The 25,269-nt window shown below is 47.4% G+C and overlaps 1 protein-coding gene across 3 annotated transcripts in view; it reads right to left on the bottom strand.

Annotated features, from left to right (window-relative positions):
- ddx51 (DEAD (Asp-Glu-Ala-Asp) box polypeptide 51) overlaps nt 1-21,801 on the bottom strand; it is a 70,033-nt gene extending 48,232 nt beyond the window's left edge. For 2 of the 3 annotated variants that reach the window (XM_072499002.1, XM_072499020.1), the window contains exons 1-7: nt 21,700-21,801; nt 19,154-19,584; nt 15,043-15,257; nt 13,195-13,345; nt 10,608-10,753; nt 6,291-6,362; nt 5,165-5,271 (exon numbers count right to left, since the gene is read on the bottom strand). In XM_072499002.1, the coding sequence (XP_072355103.1) occupies nt 5,165-5,271; nt 6,291-6,362; nt 10,608-10,753; nt 13,195-13,345; nt 15,043-15,257; nt 19,154-19,584; nt 21,700-21,722 (1,145 nt within the window). In that variant the 5' untranslated portion in view covers nt 21,723-21,801. Of the gene's footprint in view, nt 1-5,164; nt 5,272-6,290; nt 6,363-10,607; nt 10,754-13,194; nt 13,346-15,042; nt 15,258-19,153; nt 19,585-19,687; nt 19,718-21,699 lie in introns of those variants that run through there. The other variant, XM_072499010.1, reaches the window with a different exon arrangement.
- Between the last annotated feature and the right edge of the window lie 3,468 nt (nt 21,802-25,269).

Genomic DNA, 25,269 nt, shown 5'->3' with positions numbered 1-25,269 from the left:
TGCTGCTGCCGCCTTCTTCCTCAACTGATGGGCGAGCATCCTACTTGCCTTCGTCTCATACTCATAAACTGCCCTCCGCAACTGCCCCACCATCTTCCCCGTCGACACTAACCCAAACTCCATCTGCAGCCTCCTTCAACAACCCCTACTCTGGCACCACCGGGTACCTCAGATCCACCCTGAAGATCTCATCTGGCAGCCTTAATCTCTCCACTGTTTCCCTATGTGCCCGGATTGAAATAAACTCCTCTCTGACTACTTACTGCTGTGTGTGTCTCCCACAATGTGGTGACTGTGACCTCTCCTGTGTCATTCACCTCCACATAGCCCCGAATAGCAGCCCTCACCCGCCAACAGCCCCACATCTAACCTCCATCGCAGCCGTTGGGCCTCCCCTGAATCACCAACAAATCTACCCAATGCGGCACATGATCAGATACCACGATTGCCGAATATCCTGAGTCAAATATCCCCGCCAACAACACTTTGTCCATTACAAAAATAATCGATCCAGAAATACAACTGGTGCACTTGGAAGAAGTATGAAAACTCCTTCGCCCTCGGCTTCCCAAACATCCACGGATCCACATCCCCCCCCTCATGCACTCCATGAACCCTCTCAGCTCCCTAGCCACTGCCGATCCCCTCAACGACTTTGAGCTCGACCTATTCAGGCTCGGGTCGAGGAAAGCATTAAAATCCCCCCCCTCCCATAATCACCCGGTGCGTATCTAATCCGGAATCTTCCCCAACACCCATCTCACAAAATCCACATCATACCAATTCAGGACATAAACATTAACCAGGACCATCGACATCCTCTCCAGCTTCCCACTAACCACCACGTACCTATCCCCCGGATCAGCCTCAATGCTCCCCACCTCAAACGCCACCCTCTTATTGGCCAACACCGCCACTTCCCTCGTCTTCATATCCAGCCTCGAATGGAACACCTGCCCCACCCATCACTTCCTCAACCTAGTTTGATCCCCCATCTTCAGGTATGTTCCCTGCAAAAACACCACGTCCACCGTCAGACTCCTCAGGTGTGTGAGCGCACGCAACCGGTTAACTGGCCCATTCAACCCTCACACATTCCACGTGACTAGCCCAGTTGGGGGGCACCCCGCTCCCCCTCTCCTGCCGATCAATCATATCCCTTCTTGGGCCAGCCTCCGGCCCACATCACGCGACCCTCCAGGCCACTCTCAGATGTCCACTGCCCTCTCCCCCTTCCCAACTGCGCCACACCGACGTCAGCAAACCCCCCTCCCCTCCACCACCAAATGAAGAACCAACCCACCCACCCACCGCCTTCGTCCTGATGACCCTCCCACTTCACTTCTGTTAACTTGCCCGCCCAGCTAGCTTGGTGGCCCGCCCAAGGCCTCCAACCTCTCCATCCCCCTCCAATCCACCCCTCCCCTACCCATGAACAAACAAAGAAGAACAAAAGGCACACTCACCAACACCGTTCCCCGTCGAAACCCACTCCGAACTACCCACCCCAGACATTTTACCATAAGCACAAAGCTCCTCTCCAAAGTTCAGTGTCCTCACACTCCTCCAGTCCGTGGTCTCTCAAAGACCATCACCTCTTCCAGCGAGTCAAAATAAAACTCCTGCTTCTGATGAGTCACCCACAAGCGGACAGGCTCCAGCACCCCAAACTTCACTCCCTTCTTGAAGAGTGCAGCCTTTACCCTGTTGATCTCTAAAAAGGACAAGGACCCTATGGAGAGTGGATCAATAGGCTCATCTCACTCTTGAACACTGACGCCAAAGTCCTAACGAAGACTCTGGTGAGTTGTTTGCCAAAAGTAATCGCAAAGATCAGACTGGGTTTGTCAAGGGAAGACAGTGAATGGCGAATCTCTGAAGCCAGCTGAATGTGATTAGGACCCCACCTGGGGAGGAGGCACCGGCGGTGATCATCTCCCTGGACTCAGAGAAAGCCTTCGACAGCGTTGAACAGAGATACCTCTTAGAGGTACTGGAAAGGTTTGGGCTAAGTTCACCTCATGGGCGAAACTGCTGTACAGCGCTGCAATGACGAGCATACAGACGAACACCATCAGCTCTGGCTATTTCTGGTTGCATAGAGGCACAAAGCAGGTATGCCCATTGGCCTGCTGCTGTTTGCCTGGCCATCGAGCCTCTGGCTATCACTCTCAGATCAGCGAAGGGGTGGAGAGGCATCTAGAGCGGATAAAGAGAACAGTCTCACTCTATGGAATGACCTGCTCCTCTTCGTCTCAAACACTCTAGCCAGCATAGGAAAGATAATGGAACTCCTGAGGGAGTTCAGAGCCTTCTCAGGTTACAAACTTAACCTGGTTAACCCCCAGATAGCCCACGATTGGACACAGCTCCATAAGTGGAACCTGTCTAGCATAGTGGAGGAGGCAAAGAGAGACCTGTGGAGGTGGGACTCACTCCCGCTCTCCCTGGCGGGAAGAGTGCAGACAATAAAAATGAATGTGCAGCCAAGGTTTTTCTTTCTAATCAGATCCCTCCCAATCTTCATCTCCAAAGCTTCCTTCACCAAGGTAGAGAAGTTAATCATGGCGTTTGTGTGGGCTGGAAGGAACTCCAGGATCCGCAAAAGTGGCCTACAAATGTGGAACATGGGGGGGCTTGGCTCTGCCGAATCTCCTATTCTACCACTGGGCAGCAAACGCAGGAAGGGTGCGTGCGGGGGTGGCTGGGAGAGCCAAAAGCTGAATGGATGCAGATGGAGGAGATCTCCTGTATGGGGGTCATCCCTCTGAACACTGGCCATCGGTCTCGGTCGGTCTCCCTCTCCAAGTCAAATACTCAAGGAGCATGGAAATGGTGGCCACATTAAGGACCTGGAACCACCTCAAATACCATTTCACACTTGATGACACGTCTGCTGCAGCCGTCATCTGTAAAAATCAGATTTGTCTCGTCAAACATTAACATTGTGGAGAAAGGACGAAGGAGTGCTGATAGTAAGGGACCTGTAGACCCCGCTAAACAAGACATGAGAAAGATGAGAGGAAGGCCTGGCATGGAGATAGGGGGAGGACTCTGGATTGAGGCACTACAAGGTGGAGGTGAACTCCACCTCCTCATGCACAGGGCTGAGCCTAATGCAGTTGAAGGTGCTGCATTGGACACACCTGACCAGGACACGCATGAGCGGGTTCTTGCCGGAGGTGGAGGATAAATGAGAGATGTCAGGGAGGTCCAGTCAACCACACCCATACGTTCTGGTGCTGCCCAAGTTTGTTGGGTTCTGGCCCACTTTTTTCAAGGCCATGTCCAGGGTCGTGGGGGTGAGGGTGGAGCGATGCCCTTTAGCTGCGGTCTTCGGGGTGTCAGAAGAGCCAGAGATCGTCACAGGGAAAGATGCGGACTCCCTGGCCTTCACCTCCCCGATTGCCCGACAGAGACTCCAGCTCGAATGGAGATCGGCATTGCCACCCAATGCCGTGGACTGGCTGTCAATTCCTGAACCTACACAAAATAAAATTTGCCAGAGGATTGGAGGAAGGCTTTCACTACACATGGCGGCTACTTTCCAGCCCCTATTTGTGACCAACAACTTTGTGTGTGTGTGTGTGGTGGTGGTGGTGGGGGCACAGGGGAAATATGCACTACAACCACAGGTGTATAGCTTAACCGCATACTGTCTAGAACGAGGAAGGTGAAATCCTGTTGCAGCAAATTTTTAAGATCAAAGGGCAGGCACCATTTGAAGGTCGCTCGGTAACCATTCCTCCCTCAAGCCACCATTTCACTGCTGTTTGTGTAACCCTGCTCTGTGAAAAATGCCTGCTTTGTTGACCTAAATAACAGCACTTTGAAGTGATTTAGAATCTCCTGGAGAGGAAGTACCGTGCTAGGTAAAAACAGGTCCGCTGTCTCTCTTCCTTTGTTAAACCTGATTCCCGATTTTCATAGAATCCCTAGGGTGCAGGCCATTCGGCCCATAGAGTCTATGCCGACCCTCCAAAAGAGCACCCTACCTAGGCCCACGCCTCCACCCTATTTCCATAACCCAGCAATCCCACCTTACCTTTTGAACAGTATGGTGCAATTTAGCATTGCCAATCCACCTAATCAGCACATCTTTGGACTGTTGCTCTGTATTATGGGTTGGTCCAGCACCAATGTCTTCCTTGGTTTCAAAGATGCTGCTTTGAGTACAGAGTAGCACCACACAGATACTCTGATTATGTCAATGGATGGGGGCAGGGGCGATTAATGCCAACCTCACTCCCCAAACGCTCCTCATGCCCAGTTTGACAGCAGCACTGGCTGAGCTGATGATCATTCCTGACCATGAAGGTGGATGGGTTGAAGTGACCGACAAAGATGAACTGGGAGGGAGTTTAGCTTACTGTACAAAGGACAAGAGCCTCATGCATCATCTAAATCCTTCCATGCTGTGGAAAACTGCCTCCCTCACTTCATTAACCTAACACACACAACTATGCAGCTGTCCGACTTGACTCAAGAAGCCCTGGATGGCACAAACCTGAGTTCAAGCACAGAAAAGTCAAATGGCTTAAATTCAACCACTTCTACCGATAATGACTCCACTGACGGAGACCTAATGGTTACAGAAAATTCAAATGGGAGGTTTTAGGCCAGTGCTTCCCAAACATTTTCCTGATGTGATCCCATTTTAATGCACGAGAGTGAAAATTGGGCGTGGTGGGTGAGAAGGGTGGGAAAGGGGTGTTGTTGAACGGTAATGGGTGAGGTGTCAAAGCGTTGGCTTGGTACTGAAAAAAATGAAGATCCCATTTTTAAAAGTTGCGGTTGCAGCTGCAACTGGGCCTGAGAACAGTCACGCCAAAGGCTGGGATAAAACCCAAACATTTAAAGGGGCCTTACGGCTGTTAAAACACAACCCACAGCTGCCACTGCTGCCCCCATGACCCCAAAGTCTTGCCCTGTGACCCACTGGGGCTCACAACCCAGTTGGGGAAGCTCTATTTTAGGTTAAAGAATGAGTGAGGGAGATCCAGAATGCTATTTGCTTTTAATTTTGGAACTGGCCAGGTAGGGAAAAGGTCTTTTATGATTTTGAATGTTCCACTGATGTGGATCAGTTAATCTGCTTCAGCAATTTCACAATGCAAAGTCAAGTCTGTTAATTTAAAATTAAAACAAAGTTAGAATTACTTACAGATACTCAACAAGAGAAGTCTGCTCTGCAGGAAGTGCTTTCTGTCCAGCAACGATCACTACTTTCAGAGTAGTGCCTTCAGCATAACTACTGAAAATCTTATATACCTGAGGAAAATAATAATCCTTTGAACAAAAGTAGGATGTTATCAGAGTCATTCAAATGAATTTGTTAATATAGAGCACTGGTTCATTAGTCACAGTTTTAGGTACTGAACTTTCACTGAGACTTTCAGTACACAAGGGCTTGAGCTGCAAGTTGGGATATGTACAGATAGGGAATGAGGCAGACCCATGTCGACGAGTCTGAGCCCATAGCTGGCAGCATCTCCTTTCTCCGTCAGCTGGAGGCAAAAATAGACGGGTCAACCAGGTGTTGCTGGAACAAATGGGGACCACAGCCAACAGGTAGAGTCACTCACAGCGCTTGTATAGACAGGTGTCCCACCTTGGGTGTGCTGCCCATGACTAAAAACATGCAAAAGGACAGGCAGGTTTCCTATTTTGGAAAGACAGGAACACCCTAAAAGGTGCACATTTGCTCAGGGGGCTCTTGGTGCAGTCCCTGATGTTTGGGTTCAAAGTGGATCAACATAGGCTGTTTGTGCATGCCCCTTGGTGTTTTGTTTGCAGAGTAGAACTGACAGAAGATTGGCAGCTGTATTGTGGACTTGAACATGTTAAGTTTTTCAGACGTCCATCATCGCGGAGTGAAGCAAAGGTTCAATGGAAACAGGAGATATTAATATTTATAGAGCAGCCATTTATTTTTAATTGAAGGTAAAGTCTACCCCCCGCCTTTTTTTTAAAGATAAAAAAGCATTCTGTTCCCTTCTATGTTTGAGTCACAAATGGCTTTGAGGTCTCCAGCAGTGTTGGTCTGAGCTTCACGGTCCAGTGGTATTGAAGAATGAACTGGGTTAACTCTCCTTCACTGCGGATCTCTGCACAGGCCTTTCCACAGTGATGAGGCTGGGCTGGGGAATGCAAACCTTAGGCCTACCCCACTGTGTTCCGTGGATGATCAGGATATCAACTCCCATCCGCATTCCTGGCACCTGACAAGTAAGAATGGGCCAAAACAAAAAACAGACAGAACAAGATGGAAGCCACTCCTTCCCCTTTACCTGCTGTGCCAGTTCCTTGGTCGGCAGCACAACCAGGGCTCTAACTCTGCATACCACACGGTTCATTAGCCCCTGTAAACAAAGTCACGATTTACTTGGGATGCACAGGACAGATGAGCAATGAAAAAACAAACATTTACAGAACACTTTTAAGGAGTTCGGGACCAAATCCAATGAGGTACTTTTGAGTCCAAATCACTGTTGGAGCTTGAAAAATGTGGCAAATCAATTTGCATCCAGTGAGCTCCCACAGACTGCAATGTGATAATAACCAGCTTACCCATTTTTATTAATATTGATTGAGGAAATATCAGCCAGGATATCGGGGACAACTCCCTTGACCTTCTTTGAAATATTGCCATGGAATCTTTTGCATCCACCTGAGTTGACAGGTGGAGTCTCGATTAACTCCCTCAGCACTGCACAGGAGTCTCTCTGAAATAACATGCTCAAATCTCCTGGGTCCGAGTGCTAGCAGATGAACCACATTTAATGTCTTCTGCTCAGGCCCAGCAGTGCCTTCACGAAAAGGGCACACGCACTGCAATGAAGTAACTGTGAAAATCCCTTAGTCGCCACACTCCAGCACCTGTTCGGGTACACTGAGGGAAAATTCAGAATGTCCAATTCACCTAACGAGCATGCATTTCAGAACTGGGAGGAAACTGGAGCACCCGGAGGAAACCAACGCAGACACAGGGAGAATGTGCAGACTCCGCACAGAGTGACCGAAGCTGGGAATTGAACCCAGGTCCCTGGAGTGCTAACCACTGTGCTACCGTGCCACACATCATGCTTCAGGTCAATGATCTCACTTTAGAACTAGGAAAAGTTTCAAATATCATACTGTAGGTTTCAAGCAGTTGTAATGGAGGGTGGTAAAAGACCAAGGGGGAAGATCTGTGATGGGGCAGAGGACGGAAGATATTAAAATAACAAGAGTTGGTTATGCATAGCAAAAGGCGGTGGTAATGGGGCAAGTGAAGAGACAAAAGTGGGTCCACAAGATTAAGACCAAAACATGGAAAGAGGAGGAAACAAAATGGGGCAAAGATTATGGTCTGAAATCGTTAAACTTAATGTTGAGTCAGAAAGGCTGCAAAGTGCATAATATAAAGATGGCGTACTGCTCCTCATGTTTGCGCTGAGCTTCATTGGAACACTGCAGCAGGCTGCGGACAGAGGGGTCAGCATGAGAGTAAGATGAAGAATTAAATGACAGGCCACCGATAGCTCGGGGTCAAGCTCATGGACAGAAGGGAGATGTTACACAAAGTGGTCACCCGACCATTTCCCAGAGAGCAGACTGCATTGTGAGCTGAACTGAAGGAAGCAAAGTTATCGCTGTTTCACTTGCGAGTATTGTTCGGATCTTGGGAGAATGGGAAAGGAGGTAAAAGTTTGCGTTCGTGTCGGAAGGGGAGGAGGTATTGCAGGTGACTGAAAAGCAAGGTGTCATGGAGGAAACAGTCCCAATTGGGGCGATTCCTCAGTTGAGGAAAACCTCAAACACAGTGTTTGATTGGAGTATTTTTTTAAAGAACAAGTTTTGGGATGCACTAACAGAGGGATAGAGCACAAATCTCAACAGAGGTTACTTCAGTTCAGAAAGTCTCTTTGCTTATCCCATTACCATTCCCTTTGGCCTTGCACCACCAGTCTTTTTGACACACAACTTCTGCTGCTCCCCATCTGCCACAGATCTTTCCTTTTGTTCTTTTTCTCACCTCTTCCCTTTCACTTAATCAGAATCTATTATATTTCTAACTTTCCCCAGTTACAAAGAAAGGACATTGACCTGAATCTTTAGCTCGGTTTCACTCCTCACAGATGCTGCCTCAGCATGTTCTGTTTTTATTTCAATCCAAACAGGTTTGGTGAGGTTGGATGGGTCGCAGGAGGCTCTGGAGGAACATGAACCTGTTGGGCCAAATGGCCTGTTTTCAACCTCTCAACACTGTGTGTTAATGTTCTGATCACCAAATCAGATGAAGGGTATTACTGTAAGTTTACAGAGGGGAACGGTATAAAGGTTGCTCTGGATATCAAGAAATTAATTTGAGGAAAGGTTATGGAAGGTGTTCTCATGAGAAAAACTAGACTTTGAGGTGACCTCCTAGAATCCCTACAGTGCAGAAGACCATTCAGCCCATCGAGTCTGCACTGGTCCTCTGAAAGAGCACCCAACCTAGGCCAATCCCCCCATCCCCATAACCCCATCTAAGTTTTGAACACGGAGGGGCAAATTAACCTGGCCAATCCACCTAACCTGCACATCTTTGGACTGAGAAGAAACCGGAGCACCCGGAGGAAACCCACGCAGACACGGGGAGAATCCACCCAGTCACCCAATGTCAGAATCGAACCAGACTCCCTGGTGCTGTGAGGTAGCAGTGCTAACCACAGTGCCTCCATGCCACCTAACTGAAAACATTCAGGTTACAAAAGTAATGGACAAAACCAGCACTGGCAAACTATTCATTATAGTGAAAAGTTTAAATATCGGGAATCAGACTGTTAATAGCATGAGAAATCAAGGAGAACTACTTCAATTAAAGGGGCTCAAACGTGTGTAATAAGTTACCAGAATAGTCCACTGCATGAGAAGCATAAATGGATTAAGTGATTAGATATGTTTCTAAAGAGGGAAGAATTTGGGGCAGTCAGAATGAGATTTTCTCTGAAAAACTCAGTCATGTTGGACGTAATAATTTTCCCAATTGTAACATCACTTATGATCACTGTAACATAATATTGCACCATCTGCTAGCAAGGCATTGTGTACCTGGGGTCGAAGCAATCGACTTTGTATGGCAGGTCGGTGGGATTAGATTTACTTTCTAATATTGTGTTGCCATGGCAGCCTTAATTAGACAGGGATGAACCCAGTCCACTAGGTTAGCACAACCTGTTAATTGCACATCAATACTGTTTAATTATACATAGGTGGAAGGTATTAGTTGGTGTTTACCGAAACGCGCGAGTTGGTGTTTACCAAAACTGCGCTGTGGAGGTACTTCTTGTAATGTTTCACTCTGTAAATAAGTACAGAACTAAATAAAGATTGCCTCCAGTATCATCCTTCATCAACTGGAATAGAATAGAGCACAGCTTTATCATAGATTATCATAGAATTTACAGTGCAGAAGGAGGCCATTCAGCCCATCGAGTCTGCACCAGCTCCTGGAAAGAGCACCCTAGGTCAACACCTCCACCCCATCAGCATAACCCAGTAACCCCACCCAACACTAAGGGAATTTTGGACACTAAGGGCAATTGATCATGGCCAATCCACCTAACCTGCACATCTTTGGACTGTGGGAGGAAACAGGAGCACCCGGAGGAAACCCACGCAGACACGGGGAGGATGTGCAGACTCCGCACAGACAGTGACCCAAGCCGGAATCGAACCTGGGACCCTGGAGCTGTGAAGCAATTGTGCTATCCACAATGCTACTGTGCTGCCCTCAACAGAAAACCTCATCAAAGGGCTTGTGCGGGATTTGAACACGGGACCTTTTTGCAAATTTCAACACCGAGACACCCAAAGCGAGAATCATACCCCTAGACCAACGAGCCCCTTTATATCATTGAAGGACCCACTTCATCTACTGCAGGGTACTGCAAAGTCCAATCTTACAGGAAATCTATAGTGGTGGTGGACCCCAGGGGTCATGAGTTAAAGGGATAAAGTTAACTATTTTGATAATAGTTCCTTAGCAAACTGGTGCGAGTGTACCCATTAACCATTTGAATTGGCTGTATTCTATTACAAATATTAAATGGACCTATATCTCCCAGTGACTGCGTGGGTTTCCTCCAGGTGTTTTTGTTTCCTCCCACAGTCCAAAGATGTGCAGGTTAGGTGGATTGGCCATGCTAAATCGTCCCTTAAGTGTCAAAAGATGTGGTGGGCAGCACGGTGGCACAGCGGGTTAGCCCTGCTGCCTCATGGCACCGAGGTCCCAGGTTCGATCCCGGCTCTGGGTCACTGGCCATGTGGAGTTTGTACATTCTCCCCGTGTTTGCGTGGGTTTCGCTCCCACACCACAAAAATGTGCAGGCTAGATGGATTGGCCACACTAAATTGCCCCTTAATTGGAAAAAAATAATTGGGTACTCTGAATTTATTATTTAAATTTTTTAAAGATGTGCAGGTTAGGTGGGGTTATGGTGATAGAGTGGGGAGTGGGCCTGGGCGGGGTGTTCTTTCAGAGGGTCGGTGCACTCAACGTGCCGAATTGCATCCTTCTGCGCTTTAGGGATTCTATGATCAGTAAACTTCACTGGAGAAAGAGAAACAGCTTTCAGACTCACCTGAACGACAGGGATAACGAATGCCAGGGTCTTGCCGCTGCCAGTCGGTGCAGACACACATATGTCTCTCGGCCTATAGCCTCCTCTGCCCAGCATCAGCCCATGTTTTGTGCTCTCCAGCAGGGCGGGGATCACCTCAGTCTGAACTAAAACCGGATCACATAAAACAAGAGGTTAACAAGCAGGACACCACTGACACAGATAGCACATGTAGTCCAGTACAAACTAACAATGCTGATCCTGCAAAATACTTCAATATTCATCCATTCAGCAAAGATTTCCAAGGCCTCAATCTGCAAATGGCAGCCAGACGACCAGGAGTAGTCTGTTCAACTCTTGAGTCTGTTCAACCATTTATCTGGCTTTGCTCCATGTTCCTTGATAACCTTACCCAATGGAAATTTAGCTATCTTAGTTTTGAAATGTCAATTATCTCCACTACCCTTTTGGAGGATGCGCTTGGAGATCTCTTGCTCTGCCTTCTGCCCCCCTAGGCTGATAAATAAAAAAACATAAACAGATCTCATACATTTTGGGCAGCACGGTAGCATTGTGGGCAGCACGGTAGCATTGTGGATAGCACAATTGCTTCACAGCTCCAGGGTCCCAGGTTCGATTCCGGCTTGGGTCACTGTCTGTGCGGAGTCTGCACATCCTCCCCATGTGTGTGTGGGTTTCCTCCGGTTTCCTCCCACAGTCAAAAGATGTGCAGGTTAGGTGGATTGGCCATGATAAATTGCCCTTCCGTGTCCAAAAATGCCCTTTGTGTTGGGTGGGGTTACTGGGTTATGGGGATAGGGGGGAGGTGTTGACCTTGGGTAGGGTGCTCTTTCCAAGAGCCGGTGCAGACTCGATGGGCCGAATGGCCTCCTTCTGCACTGTAAATTCTATGATAATCTATGATTTTAACTTCCATTTAATCTTTAACGGTAAAACAATGCAGGGCACTTTACCAGAGGAAGTCAGACAAAATGGGACACAAGCCAAACAATGACTGAACTTTTAGTAATTTGTCCAATGAGCATCATCAAGGAGGAGAGAGAGGTATTGAGATTGTGATTTAGGGAGGGAGAGTATTCAGAATTTATGGGCCATGACACTTGAAGGCATGGCCATCAACAAAAGCACATTGAGAATCAGGGAAGTGTAAAGGGGGCAGATTTGGAGGAATGTTGAAATCCCAAAGATTGAGAGATTTACAGATGGGAAGGGCAAGGCAATGAAGGAATTTGAAAAGAAGGATGGGAATTTTAAGTCAAAGGAATGCTGGACTGGGAGCCAGTTTAGGTCAGCAAGATTAAATGAACACTGCAAAGCAGGATTTCGGCATGTGCCATTATCGGCTTAGCACTGCATTCCCACTGCGGAATGGTTGATGGTTCAATACCAGGGAATGGGTTATAAGGCGAGAGGCGGTTTACAAACACAGAATGCTTTCCCATTCTGGGGAATAAGCCAAACGAGAGGTCAAGAACTTGCTCTAACGAGGAAGTGGAAGTATCCCTGGTCACCGCATCATTTGTCGACAGGTATCAGATGGCACGCAATAGGAAACAAAGGAAATTCAAGGCCAAATTACACATTCTTTAAAACATTAAATCGTCAGGAAGTACAATTTGGAAACCTTTTTCTGTTCAATCCACCATTTCAATCCAATATTTAAGCTCAATTAAAATAGTTGAGCTTAAACACATGCCGATCGCATCAGCAAAAACACCGCCTTCAAACATTATACTGCCCCACCAAACAATGGGTTGTTCACACACTGGTCTAGACTCGACAATGGAGTGCATGACAACCAGGCCCATTTGCCTCCACTAACACTCACTGGATGAATTCCTTACCCGCCCAGTTCCTTAGCACATGGACACCAAAACCAGTTGTGGCATTCCCCCCGGATCTTGGTTCAAGTGAAATTGGTTAGCTTAGCACGGAGTCCTACCTGGAAATTTCTGCCTGCTACAGTTGAGTGTAGCCCCATGTAACACATTTATTCACTTCAACATTTTACTATGTTAGTGAGATTACCATTCACCATGAACTTTAACACCGGTTGTCAAGTTGATACAATGCCGGTGGTGAGACCACTGCACAAGGATTACCATACTTCTATTATCTGTAAATGTTTGCAAATTTCACCTGCCAGATTTCCCTTTCTGTACCATACCCTAACAAATGCTCAAAAACTGGACAGGTACCAGCCTGGCCCGTGCCCTCCACAACAGCAGTAATTCCCCACATCGTACCTCAAAGGTGTCTCCACCATCTTTTCACACAGTACACACCAAATCATAACTTACTGCCTGATATAATCTTCTCTCTCTGCTGGTTATTTTGCAAATTATCTTAAATTCTCCTGTTAGTGGAAACGGTTTCTCCTTTTGAACTCTACAAAATGCCTCATAATTATAAATACCTCTATGAACAGTCCCCTTAGCCTTCACTAATCTAAGCAGAACAATCTTAGCTCCTCCAATCTCTCCACATAACTGAGGTTCCCCCCAACCCTGCTATCATCCCAGTAAACCTCCTCTGCATCCTCACAAAGGCCTCAATATCCTTCCTAAAACGTGTGGTGCCCACATACCTGGAAAGAATGAATGGATACCATTGGCTCTGAGCTTGTGAAGCAGTTTCTGATCAATTCCAGGAACATCCTCAATCGCTTTCAGATTCTGTTTAATGTCTTTGCTGACCAGCATGGGCTTGGCAAGCCACTGGGGAAGGACTCGCCGTACCTGTGAAAAGATAAAGGGGGTTAGGCACAAAGGGACTGGACGCACAGCTATATCCTAGTCATCATATACCATAACCAAGACTATTGGCGGCAAATTCAAGAAGGTTCAATCTCTTGTAGCAACAATACAAGCACCTGATGGGGCGAGGTAGTGGAACTGTTGTGTCAACAATGATGGCACTGAGTTTGAGCCACCGCACTCCCTTTACACTGACCAGTCGCAGGACAGGGTTAGTTAGATACAGAGCAAAACTCCCTCCATACTCTTCCCATCAAATGCTCCCAAGGCAGGTACAGCACTGGATTAGATAGTGTAAAACGCCCACCATACAGTCCCCAACAAACACTTCTAGATAGGTATAGCACAGGGTAGATACAGAGTCAAATCGGACAACATGCTCCAATCCCAGCCTTATGACAGTATCGTTCGCTATCCTGTTGGTGATTATATGATTAGTTTTGCACTCTAGGCTGACACTATCAAAATCCCCATGTAATGGCCCTTCCCGTTGATTCCCTTATTTCCCATTTCTTTTACTTTTGATCCATGGATGTTTAAGTCAAGCAGAGGAAGTGAGGAACTCAAACGTTGCAAAATGGTACACGGTGCTATCAGGTTTAGCTGTTGAACAGAAAAACTCTTCCTGGCACCCAAGAGATCGGATAGATTTGGTTGGCTGGTGGCCAATGAATTGGCCAAAGGCCGCATTCTGCCCGGCAACAGGCGGCGATTGGGTCCTACCTGTGGGGGATGCATTTCAGAGGACTCAGGAAGGGACTGTTGGGTCCTGGACACAGAGAAGTTGTGAGCTGCTGTTTCTCTCGCTCTCTTCAGAAATGTTGCCTACCTGCTTTTCCTGAACCTGCAGAGAGGTTTTGAGCCCTTCCTTCCCCCACCTTTAACTCCAGGGGCATCTCTAATTGGGTTTGGAGGGTGTTGGACTATCTGAAGAGTTGTATGTTAAATATCTTAGGGGGTTAAAGGTTAACAATCAAACTTCCTTTCTTATATTTTGGAACAATACTTTCCAAAATAAACAGGTTTTTTTAAGTATCAGGATAAAAAAGCATGAGGATTGTAGGTGCAAGGAAGTAGGTCGCAGTAATGACCTGAACCACATGTGATCGAAGTATAAGTTTGGCGGCTAAAATACTAAACCAGGTAGATCAATCTATTGACTACAGTATAGTCTAGAATTTATATTGTACAAAAGGATACCTATTAATAAAGCACTAAAGGGCCTGGGATCAGTTTTTTTTTTAAATGTTCCCAATTAAGGGGCAATTTGGCATGGCCAATCCACCTCCACATCTTTGGGTTTTGGGGATGAGACCCACGCAGACACAGGGAGAATGTGCAAACTCCACACGGACAGCGACTCGGCACCATGAGGCAGCAGTGCTAACCACTGCACCACCATGCTGCCCCTAGGGCTTGGGATCAGTTAAGTTAGCAAGACTTGTTTGTGAGCTTTGAAGTAAACAACATAACTTTTCCATGAATAGATCGGTTCGAAAGGATTCAGGGAGAGCTGGATACGAGGTCTTATCTGTGCCATGTATCTTTGATGTAGGCAAAATATTGTGTATAATTGAACAGTTATTCGGAGGGATTGCAAAATTTAAATAGAAACTGAAAAGCCACTCTGCCTTTCAGTGGATCCTCCAGTGATCGCTGTTTGGTGTTTGACGACTAACCTTATGAATTTTTTTCTTCTGAAATCCTTTCAGAATGGTCAGGTTGGATTTGGGAGCAGTTGGCGGTTGGTTCTCACCCTGACCGTCTTGCTCCTTCAATCCTATCGGCTCCGCTTTCTCCAGCTTCCTATTCCCTTTCTCTTTGCGAGTCTCACTTTGTTCTCCAGAAGTGTCTAATGACCTTGCCTCATCGTCCGAAGGTTCAGCAGCTGTCTCTGTGGGGCATTTTTAGCAAGCACCATTAGATCAATAATGCCATTGCATTGACATTGTACCTCATTATACTAAAATAACTCAAAGTGTTCTGTGACAAATCTCATTTTTGGACAAAATCTGTCTTTGAAGTAGGACGGTGCGGGTGCCATTTTGTACACCAGCTTCCCATAAACAGCTGTTGGATGAATTATTAGCAAATATGTTTTGCACGAGATTTGAATGATGGTCAAGACACCAAGAGAACTCTTTGTTCTTCTCTGAAACAGGATCTTTTACACCCACCTGAACGGGGAGAAGGGCCTTCTTGTTTAACATTTCATCTGAAGAACATTCCCATCAGCTCAGCACTCCCTCTAGGGGGCCACCCGAGGTGATGTGCTCAAGACCTGGAGTTAGACTCAACCCATAACCCAGTGACAGGATTGAGCCAATTTTGCAGGGAAGAGTTCAGTAAATGAGTGCCGACCTACGGTTCCTCAGTGATCCAGGATTGGTTTTATTCAGACTCCTTGGCTCGGTATTCACACTCAGGCTTCTGTGCAGAAGGTTGTGGTTTCCACTCGAGAGACTGCAGTTCCGATTGGCAGGTCAGGGCAGCAGAGGAAATTATTTATGGCATAGAAACAAAAATCAGCTGTTCAGCCACTCAAGCTTGTCCCACTATTCAATTAGATCATGCCTAATCTGTACCTCAACTCTACTTATTCACCTTTGCTTCATCTCCCTTGAAAACCTGACCTACCCCAACCATGCATCAGTCCTGAACGCGCCAGGTTCCCCCAGAATCCACATTCTTCTGAAAAAGACTTCCAGCACCATCTTTGTGAAATACAACTTCCCAATTTCACTCCTGATTCTTTTTTTTAAAGAACATGCAGTGCAGAACATAGAATATTACAGCGCAGTGCAGGCCCTTCGGCCCTCGATGTTGTGCCGACCTGTGAAACCACTCTAAAGCCCATCTGCACTATTCCCTTATCATCCATATGTCTATCCAATGACCATTTGAATGCCCTTAGTGTTGGCGAGTCCACTACTGTTGCAGGCAGGGCATTCCATGCCCTTACTACTCTCTGAGTAAAGAACCTACCTCTGACATCTGTCTTATATCTATCTCCCCTCAATTTAAAGGCATGTGCCCTCGTGCTAGACATCACCATCCGAGGAAAAAGGCTCTCGCTGTCCACCCTATCCAATCCTCTGACCATCTTGTATGCCTCAATTAAGTCACCTCTTAACCTTCTTCTCTCTAACGAAAACAGACTCAAGTCCCTCAGCCTTTCCTCATAAGATCTTCCCTCCATACCAGGCAACATTCTGGTAAATCTCCTCTGCACCCTTTCCAATGCTTCCACATCCTTCCTATAATGCAGCGACCAGAATTGCACACAGTACTCCAAATGCGGCCGCACCAGAGTGTTGTATAGCTGCAACATGACCTCATGGCTCCTAAACTCAATCCCTCTACCAATAAAAGCTAACACACCGTACGCCTTCTTAACAACCCTCTCAACCTGAGTGGCAACTTTCAGGGATCTTTCATGGACACCGAGATCTCTCTGCTCATCCACGCTGCCAAGAATCTTACCATTAGCCCAGTACTCAGTCTTCCTGCTATTCCTTCCAAAATGAATCACCTCACACTTTTCTGCATTAAACTCCATTTGGCACCTCTCAGACCAGCGCTGCAGCTTATCTATGCCCCTCTGTAACTTGTAACATCCTTCCGCACTGTCCACAACTCCACCGACTTTAGTGTCATCTGCAAATTTACTCACCCATCCTTCTACGCCCTCCTCCAGGTCATTTATAAAAATGACAAACAGCGGTGGCCCCAAAACAGATCCTTGTGGTACACCACTAGTAACTGGACTCCAGTCTGAACATTTCCCATCAACCACCACCCTTTGTCTTCTTCCAGCTAGCCAATTTCTGATAGAAGGCCATTCAGAAGAAGGCCATTCGCACATTGAGTCTGCACCGACCCACTTAAGCCCTCACTTTCACCCTATCCCCGTAACCCAATAACCCCTCCTAACCTTTTTGGTCACTAAGGGCAATTTATCATGGCCAATCCACCTAACCTGCACGTCTTTGGACTGTGGGTGGAAACCGGAGCACCCGGAGGAAACCCACCCAGACACGGGGAGAATGTGCAGACTCCGCACAGTCAGTGACCCAGCAGAGAATCGAACCTGAGACCCTGGCGCTGTGAAGCCTCAGTGTTATCCACCTGTGCTACCGTGCTGCCCTAAATCTCTTATTACATCTCCTTGTCCTAGATTCCCCAGCAGTGACAATAGTTTCTCTGTATCTAATTACTCTGATACTTGGAATATCTTGATCAGATTACACCTCGACGTTCTGTACTGAAAGGAACATAAATCTCTGAACCCCCACTGAACCCTGCTGAAACCTGTTTGAATCAGTAGTCAGAAGTCATTCAACAGTTGTTGATTCCCAGCTATTACTGGCCATTGTTTAAAAATAAGACAGAGACGAGGAAAATGTTTTCTCTCAGAGGGACATGTCTTTGGAACTCTCTTCCTCAAAAGGCAGTGGAAGCAAAGTTGGATAGATTCTTGATTAACAAGGGGGTGAAAGGTTATTGGGGGTTGGTGGGAATGTGGGGTTGAGGTTACAATCAAATCAGCTAATTTTTGTCGAATGGAGGAGCAGGCTTGAGGGGGTCTTGTCGATATGTTTCTATGCTGCATTTCTTTGCCCCCGAAGTGGGATGGCTGGATTCCCAGTTATTGAGATGTGAATGCTTGGCTCCAGTGGAGGGGTCGGGTGAGTATGTGCAGAGGGAACACCTAACAAGCAAGCAATTATTCCATCCACCCACTGACCAGTCCCCAATCAGGAAGCTGCAGCCTTGACCATCTTGCCAAGACACCCTGCATGAAGCTTCTGTAGCAGGGTTTGGGATCGGGACTTGTTGTTCAGACTGTTGGCAGATTCATCGTCACCGAGATACCTGAGGTTCACGAGAGAGAGAGAGACGATTAGAAATGTAATTAGCCGAGGGCTAGCAGTTTCAGAAGCTGTTGGAGTTGAAAGTCAGTCACCAATTCCAGCACCTTGTAATGACTGCCATGATGTGGAGATGCCGGCGTTGGACTGGGGTGAGCAGCTGATTCAACATTTCTCCCTAAAGCATCCCTGTGAGAACAAACTCCAAACAAATTGACAGACACACCGACATTGGCTGGAGACATGATTAATACCATTCTCATATAGACACACAACGACCATCCATTAAATACAATCCATACCCCACAGGCTGACCTAACCTCACACCTGTTTTACTGACTTTATTCAGTACATGTGACGTATTCAACAGGTTCCCACTCCAGCAGCAAGATGCCAGGGCTGATGTGGGTGAACAGAACTTGGTGTAGATAAGAACATGGGCAAAGGTGAGATCTAGTTTATGGAGGGCAGAATGTGGGAGCCCAGCCAGGATTGTGCTGGAATAGTCACATCTCGAGATAACAAAGGCATGGATGAGGACTTCAGCAGCAGATGAGCTGAGAGAGCGATTAAGTCACTGAGGTGGAAATGGGTGATCTTGGCGATGGCACAGACGTATGGTCGGAAGTTCACCTTGGGGTCAAGATCTAAAACTAAGATGTCATTTGTGACTTTTGATGAGAGCCCTGGCAGTATTGAGACAAGAACAGATACCTGATTGGAGAGTTTCAAACACGGAGTTCGGGAAAAGGGGGGTACGGATTTGGGAAGTGGCTAGCATGTGCTAGGGTTCCAGAGAGGAAAGGGAAGTTCGAATTGGGGCAATTAGGAATCTACCCACTTTGATTTGGAACCCTGTTTCTCAATTCACTGGGCAACAATTTCTCAGAATGTACACAAGTGACAGCAAACCATTTACCTGCAACATTTGTGCCTTGATCCTTTTGTTTGCATTTTTGCTTCACTCGAACACTGCTACCTTTCACCTTTGCACTGCAGATCTGCTTCGTACTGAACCCTACATCACCCTTCTCTGACTTTAGTACTCGGCAGTCAGTGTTTCGCCCACTTTTCTTTATGTCTCCAGATTGGCTCGCCATTCGCTTTGCTTTCTTTCTGCTTTTCTCGGAATTTGTTGTCTCTTCCTTCGCTCTCCTTTTCTCCTTTCTGCTCTGCTCTCCTCCATTCTCGTCTCTCCCCTGGCTGCTCCTCTCCTCTTCATCCGTGGGACCCGCCTTAATTCCCAGATGCTGCTGTCTGGACTTGGCCTCTTCATGAAGCTTCTGTAGCAGGGTTTGGGATCGGGACTTGTTGTTCAGACTGTTGGCAGATTCATCGTCACCGAGATACCTGAGGTTCACGAGAGAGAGAGAGACGATTAGAAATGTAATTAGCCGAGGGCTAGCAGTTTCAGAAGCTGTTGGAGTTGAAAGTCAGTCACCAATTCCAGCACCTTGTAATGACTGCCATGATGTGGAGATGCCGGCGTTGGACTGGGGTGAGCACAGTAAGAAGTCTTACAACACCAAGTTAAAGTCCAACATGTTTGTTTCAAACACTAGCTTTCGGAGCACTGCTCCAGAGAAGGAACATATGCTCCTTCTCTGGAACATATCTCTTCATTCACCTGAGGGAGGAGCAGTGCTCCGAAAGCTAGTGTTTGAAACAAACATGTTGGACTTTAACCTGTTGTAAGACTTCTTACTTGTAATGACTGAGATACAAGATTCTGGAAAAAAACTGTGAACTAGGAGTTTATGCATCAAAAGCTAGATTAAAAATTGCAGAAGGAAGCCATTCGGCCCTTCAGGCCATTATGATCATGGCTCACCATCAAGTTCAACACCCTGATCCCATCTCCCTCCCCCCCCTTCTGCACTGTAAATTCTATGATATCTATTGATCCCTTGAGCCCCAAGAGCTGTATCTAATTCCTTCTTGAAATTACACATTTTGGCCTGAACTACTTTCTGTGGTAGTGAATTCCACGGGTTCACCACTCGATGGGTGAAGAAATTTCTCCTCACCTCAGTCCTAAAAGGTTCACCAGGATGTTGCGTGATCTCAAGGGTGTTGGCTATGAGGAGAGGTTGAATAAACTAGGATTGTTTTCACTGGAAAGACAGAGGCTGAGGGGAAACCTGATAGAGGTCTACAAAATTATGAGAGGCATAGACAGGATGGATAGTCAGAGGCTTTTTCCAAGGGTGTAAGTGTCAATTACAAGGGGGGGGGCACAGGTTCACGGTGAGAGGGGTAAAGTTTACAGGAGATGTGCGGGTTACATTTTTCACAGAGAGTGTTGGATGCCAGGAACGTGCTGCCAGAGGATGTGGTGAAAGCAGGCACATTAGCAACATTCAATAGGCATCTGGATGGGTACATGAATTGGGAGGAAATAGAGGAATATGGACTGAGTAAGGGCAGAAAGGTAGCACAGCGCCAGGGTCCCAGGTTTGATTCCCGGCTTGGCTCACTGTCTGTGCGGAGTATGCATGTTCTCCCTGTGTCTGCGTGGGTTTCCTCCGGGTGCTCCGGTTTCCTCCCACAAGTCCCAAAAGACATGCGGTTAGGTAATTCGGACATTCTGAATTCAGCCTCCGTGTACTCGTACAGGTGCCGGAATGTGGTAACTAGAGGCTTTTCACCGTAACTTCATTGCCGTGTTAATGTAAGCCTACTTATGACAATAAAGATTTGTAGTTTTATTTTTAAGTTAAGCCATCATGATCGGCACAGGCTTGGAGGACTGAATGGCCTGTTCCTGTGCTGTACTTTTCTTTGTTCTTTGATTCCATATTTACCAGTGAATGGCAGTGTGTTCTATTAAATCCCACAACACCCAAGAAACATCTCCCAAGCCCTTGCATAGATACAGAACACTGTCCAAGCTGAAGTGGATAACGTGAGGAAATTCAAAAGAGAACAGGTTTCTTAATTTAAAAAAAAAAAACTGGAGGAATGAGAGTCATAAAATGAGTGAAGTAGTTTGGCACATTCTGCTTTTCAATGGGCAGTAGTTTGGAGCCTGCCACATTGTTTTCTTTCCGGACTCACGCATTTCCATGTTTCTCACTCTGTTACTGCCTGCTGACTTGGTTTTCTGTCCTCAGATACCCACAAACTCCACTGAGTAGAGCACAGAAATGGCTGTGTCCACCTGCAGCCAGGCTTGCAAAGTTATTCCACTGCATTTTTTTTAGCACTCAATTCATTAAACTGGAATAACAGTCTTACAAACATTTGAAAAGTCAGCTCAATCCAACACGCCTTCCACCCAAATCCAGTTTAGACCACAAGAAATGTACATTGAGAGGTTGAAAACTCAAGCATAGAGATGTTAATTTGCAAGTAGTATTCCTGTTACGTGCTCCCTCTCTGAACCACAATCCACCCCCAGCCCGGGGCTTGCTCACTAATAGATCAATCCCCCTCCTGATCCCAGTGCGAGTTCCTCGCCCCCACCTGTTAATGTAGAACAGCGCCATTTCCACCACCTCTACTCTCCCTTCCTGTCACCCGGCAACAAGAGGCGGGATCGGGCGGCGCACGCTGATGTCGTCAGAGCGACCAATGGCGGCAACAACGTGCAACAGAGGCTGCCTGGCGAAGGGGACGAGTGACTGAGCCGCCTGCTGGAGGGGAGGAGTGACTGACTGCGCCGCCAGGCGGAGGAGAGGAGTGACTGACAGCGCCGCCTGGCGAAGGAGACGAGTTACTGACTGAGCCGCCTGCTGGAGGGGAGGAGTGACTGACAGCGCCCTGCTGGAGGGGAGGAGTGACTGACTGCGCCACCTGCTGGAGGGGAGGAGTGACTGCTGCCTGCTGGAGGGGAGGAGTGACTGACAGCGCCACCTGTTGGAGGGGAGGAGTGACTGACTGCGCCACCTGCTGGAGGGGAGGAGTGACTGACAGAGCTGCCTGCTGGAGGGGAGGAGTGAAATGGGATTTTACATTTGTCCACATTATATTCCATTTGCCAGGTATTTGCCCCATCACTTGATATACCTATATCCATTTGTAGCTTCTTTATACCCACTTCACAACTTATGTGTTATCAGCAAATTTAACAATCATTCCTCTGGGTCATTTATACAATTGTAAAATGCTGAGGCCCCAGCACTGCTCCCGGTGGTACTCCACCCGTCACATCCTATCAATCTGAAACAGACCAATTTACAGACCCAGGAAGTGTAGAAGATTGTAGTTTAGTCGGGCAGCATGGTCGGCACGGGCTTGGAGGGCCGAAGGGCCTGTTCCTGTGCTGTACTTTGTTCTTTGTTCTTTGTTATGCCAACTCTATGTTTCCTGTTGTTTAGCTAATCTTCAATCCATTCCAATATGCTACCCCCTACACCATTATTTTCCACAATAATCTTTGATGTGGCACCTTATCAAATGCCTTCTGGAAATCTCAGTACATCCACCGGTTCCTCTATCGACAGCACACGTGACTCCTTCAAAGAACTCCAGTAAATTGGTTCAACATGATTTTCCCTCAGCAAAACCAAGCACTTTTAATGATAATAATCTTTATTATTGTTACAAGTAGGCTTATATTAACACGACAATTAAGTTACTGTGAAAAGCCCCTAGTCGCCACAGAGGGAGAATTCAGAATGTCCAAATTACCTAACAACACGTCTTTCGGGACTCGTGGGAGGAAACCGGAGCATACGTAGGAAATCCACACAGGCACATGGAGAACATGCAGATTCCACACAGTCAGTGACCCAAGCCGGGAATCAAACCTGGGACCCTGGTGCTGTGAAGCAACAGTCCTAACCACTGTGCTACGGTGCTGCCCATGACTAGAAAACATTCTAAAGCACTTCATAGAGAAATACAGAAAAATGTATCTATTCTAAGAAGGAATGATTAGAAGGGGTGACCAAACTTTTGCTTAAGCCTATGTATTTTAAGAGGGGTCTTAGAAGAGGAGATGGGGATGGTGGAGAATTCCAGACATTTTCACTTGCATTTCACTATCTTCAATGATGGGGAAACCATTGTACAGGGTTGCCAACTGTGATTAAGTGTTTTCCTGGATGTTTTATCACATGATTGTCCTATGCTCCAGCCATTTGTCACCAACACATCCATCCTTGCAATGCACTGCCTTCCTATGCCAATTGTGTTACGCCACCCTGGGCAAGTGTGCAGTCAGTTCCAGCCCTATGTGCACTAGAGTCACAACACAAGTGAATTAACCAATAATTCTGATAAAAGTTCCCAAAGTCTTTGGCTCTTGGCTACGCAATTACAGTCACTAGGTTTGCAAGTTGAAACAGTTTATTTGAGGCTCAGTTGGCTGGACAGCAAGTTTGTGATGCAGAGCAAAGCAAACAGCCTGGGCTCAATTCCCGTATTGGCTGAAGTTACTCATGAAGGCCCCACCTTCTCAACCTTGCCCCTCGCCTGAGGTGTAGTAATCCTCAGATTAAATCACCACCAGTAGCTCTCCCTCTCAAAGGAGAAAGCAGCTTATGGTCTTCTGGGCCTATAGCGACTTTACTTACTGTATATTTATACCAGGAACTATCATGAAATATGCAGTAAATACAACTGGTGAACAACAAGCTAATACCTCCTACAGCATTAACTGGTCCACACTCTGCCCACGCACACAAAACAGATAAACACAGAGGGGTGGGAAGGGGTGGGAAGGGGTAAAATAAGAAGGTTGAAGGTCAAAAGCATCAAATAGTGAAATGGTGATTCTTTAGCACGCTTTTCTCATAGCATGCCGATTGATCAAAGCTTCTGGTTTACAGCAGATAATGGTCTTCTTTGCAGAATCATTCATTCAGGGTCCTTGTAGTTTAGAAAGAGAATGCAGGGGATTTCCGGTGGTGGCTATGATGCGCAATCAATTACTCTCAAGACGAAGTGATTCATAACTAAAGGCTTTAATCTGCTAGAACTCTTCCCCAGCAGCTTCGATACAGAAAGTGAAGGCTGCTGGGACGGCACCGGTTCTTATACTCCGCCTCTCAGGGCGGAGCTATGTACAACAGCCAATGATAGACTCCTGGGTCTAGCCAATGGTCATCCACCTCTTAGGTACCGCAATACCTGGTACTACCACATTCACCCCCTGTTAAAAAAGAGCCCGGCGGGGGTGGTGGCCAGCGTTAATAGTCGCCCTTCGCATAGTATGACCAGGTATGGAGGTACCGTGATGTCGAGGGAATTAACAAAGTGTTCATAGTGCAGCAATCAGTCGATCGGGTGGCCTAGTCATTCTTCTGGAGCGTCTGGGCCTCGGCGGTGATTCTGATGAGGGTCCCGGCGGTTGCGACTCCGGGAGCGTGATGTCGTCCTCCCTGGCAGCTTTGTCACCCCAAGGCGGCGCTGTTGGGGAAAAAGGTGGACAGGGGGGAAAGCGCCTGTAGGGGGCGTCAGTGTGTGGTCGGGCCTAGGCAGGAGCAGCGGGAGTACTGACCCTCCAGTCAGGTGCTGCGGGGAGGGTGGGGGTGGGGGCAATGGTTCGGATGCGCGTGGGGCTCCAGCGGGCGCCAGGTCCCGAAGGGAGACTGTGTCCTGCCGGCCGTCAGGGAACGCTACGTAGGCGTACTGGGGGTTGGCGTGCAACAGGTGGACCCTCTCGACCAACAGGTCTGACTTGTGCGCCCTCACATGTTTCCGAAGCAGGATGGGTCCGGGTGTCGCTAGCCAGGTTGGGAGCGAGGTCCCGGAGGAGGACTTCCTGGGGAAAACAAGGAGACGTTCATGAGGTGTCTGATTTGTGGTTGTAGAGCAGTGACCGGATGGAGTGGAGGGCCACCGGGAGGACTTCCTGCCAGCGGGAGACTGGGAGATTCCTGGACCATAGGGCCAGCAGGATGGTCTTCCAGACCGTTCTGTTCTCCCTCTCTACCTGCCCGTTTCCCCGGGGGTTGTAACTTGTCGTCCTGCTCGAGGCGATGCCCATGCTGAGCAGGAATTGACGCAGTTAGTCGCTCATAAAGGAGGACCCCCTATCACTGTGAATGTATGTGGGGAAACCGAACAGTGTAAAGATACCCTGGAGGG

This window comes from Scyliorhinus torazame, chromosome 1 (genome assembly GCF_047496885.1).
Source record: "Scyliorhinus torazame isolate Kashiwa2021f chromosome 1, sScyTor2.1, whole genome shotgun sequence".
NCBI classification, from domain to species: Eukaryota; Metazoa; Chordata; class Chondrichthyes; order Carcharhiniformes; family Scyliorhinidae; genus Scyliorhinus; species Scyliorhinus torazame.
This window is presented reverse-complemented; position numbering and strand designations above follow the sequence as displayed.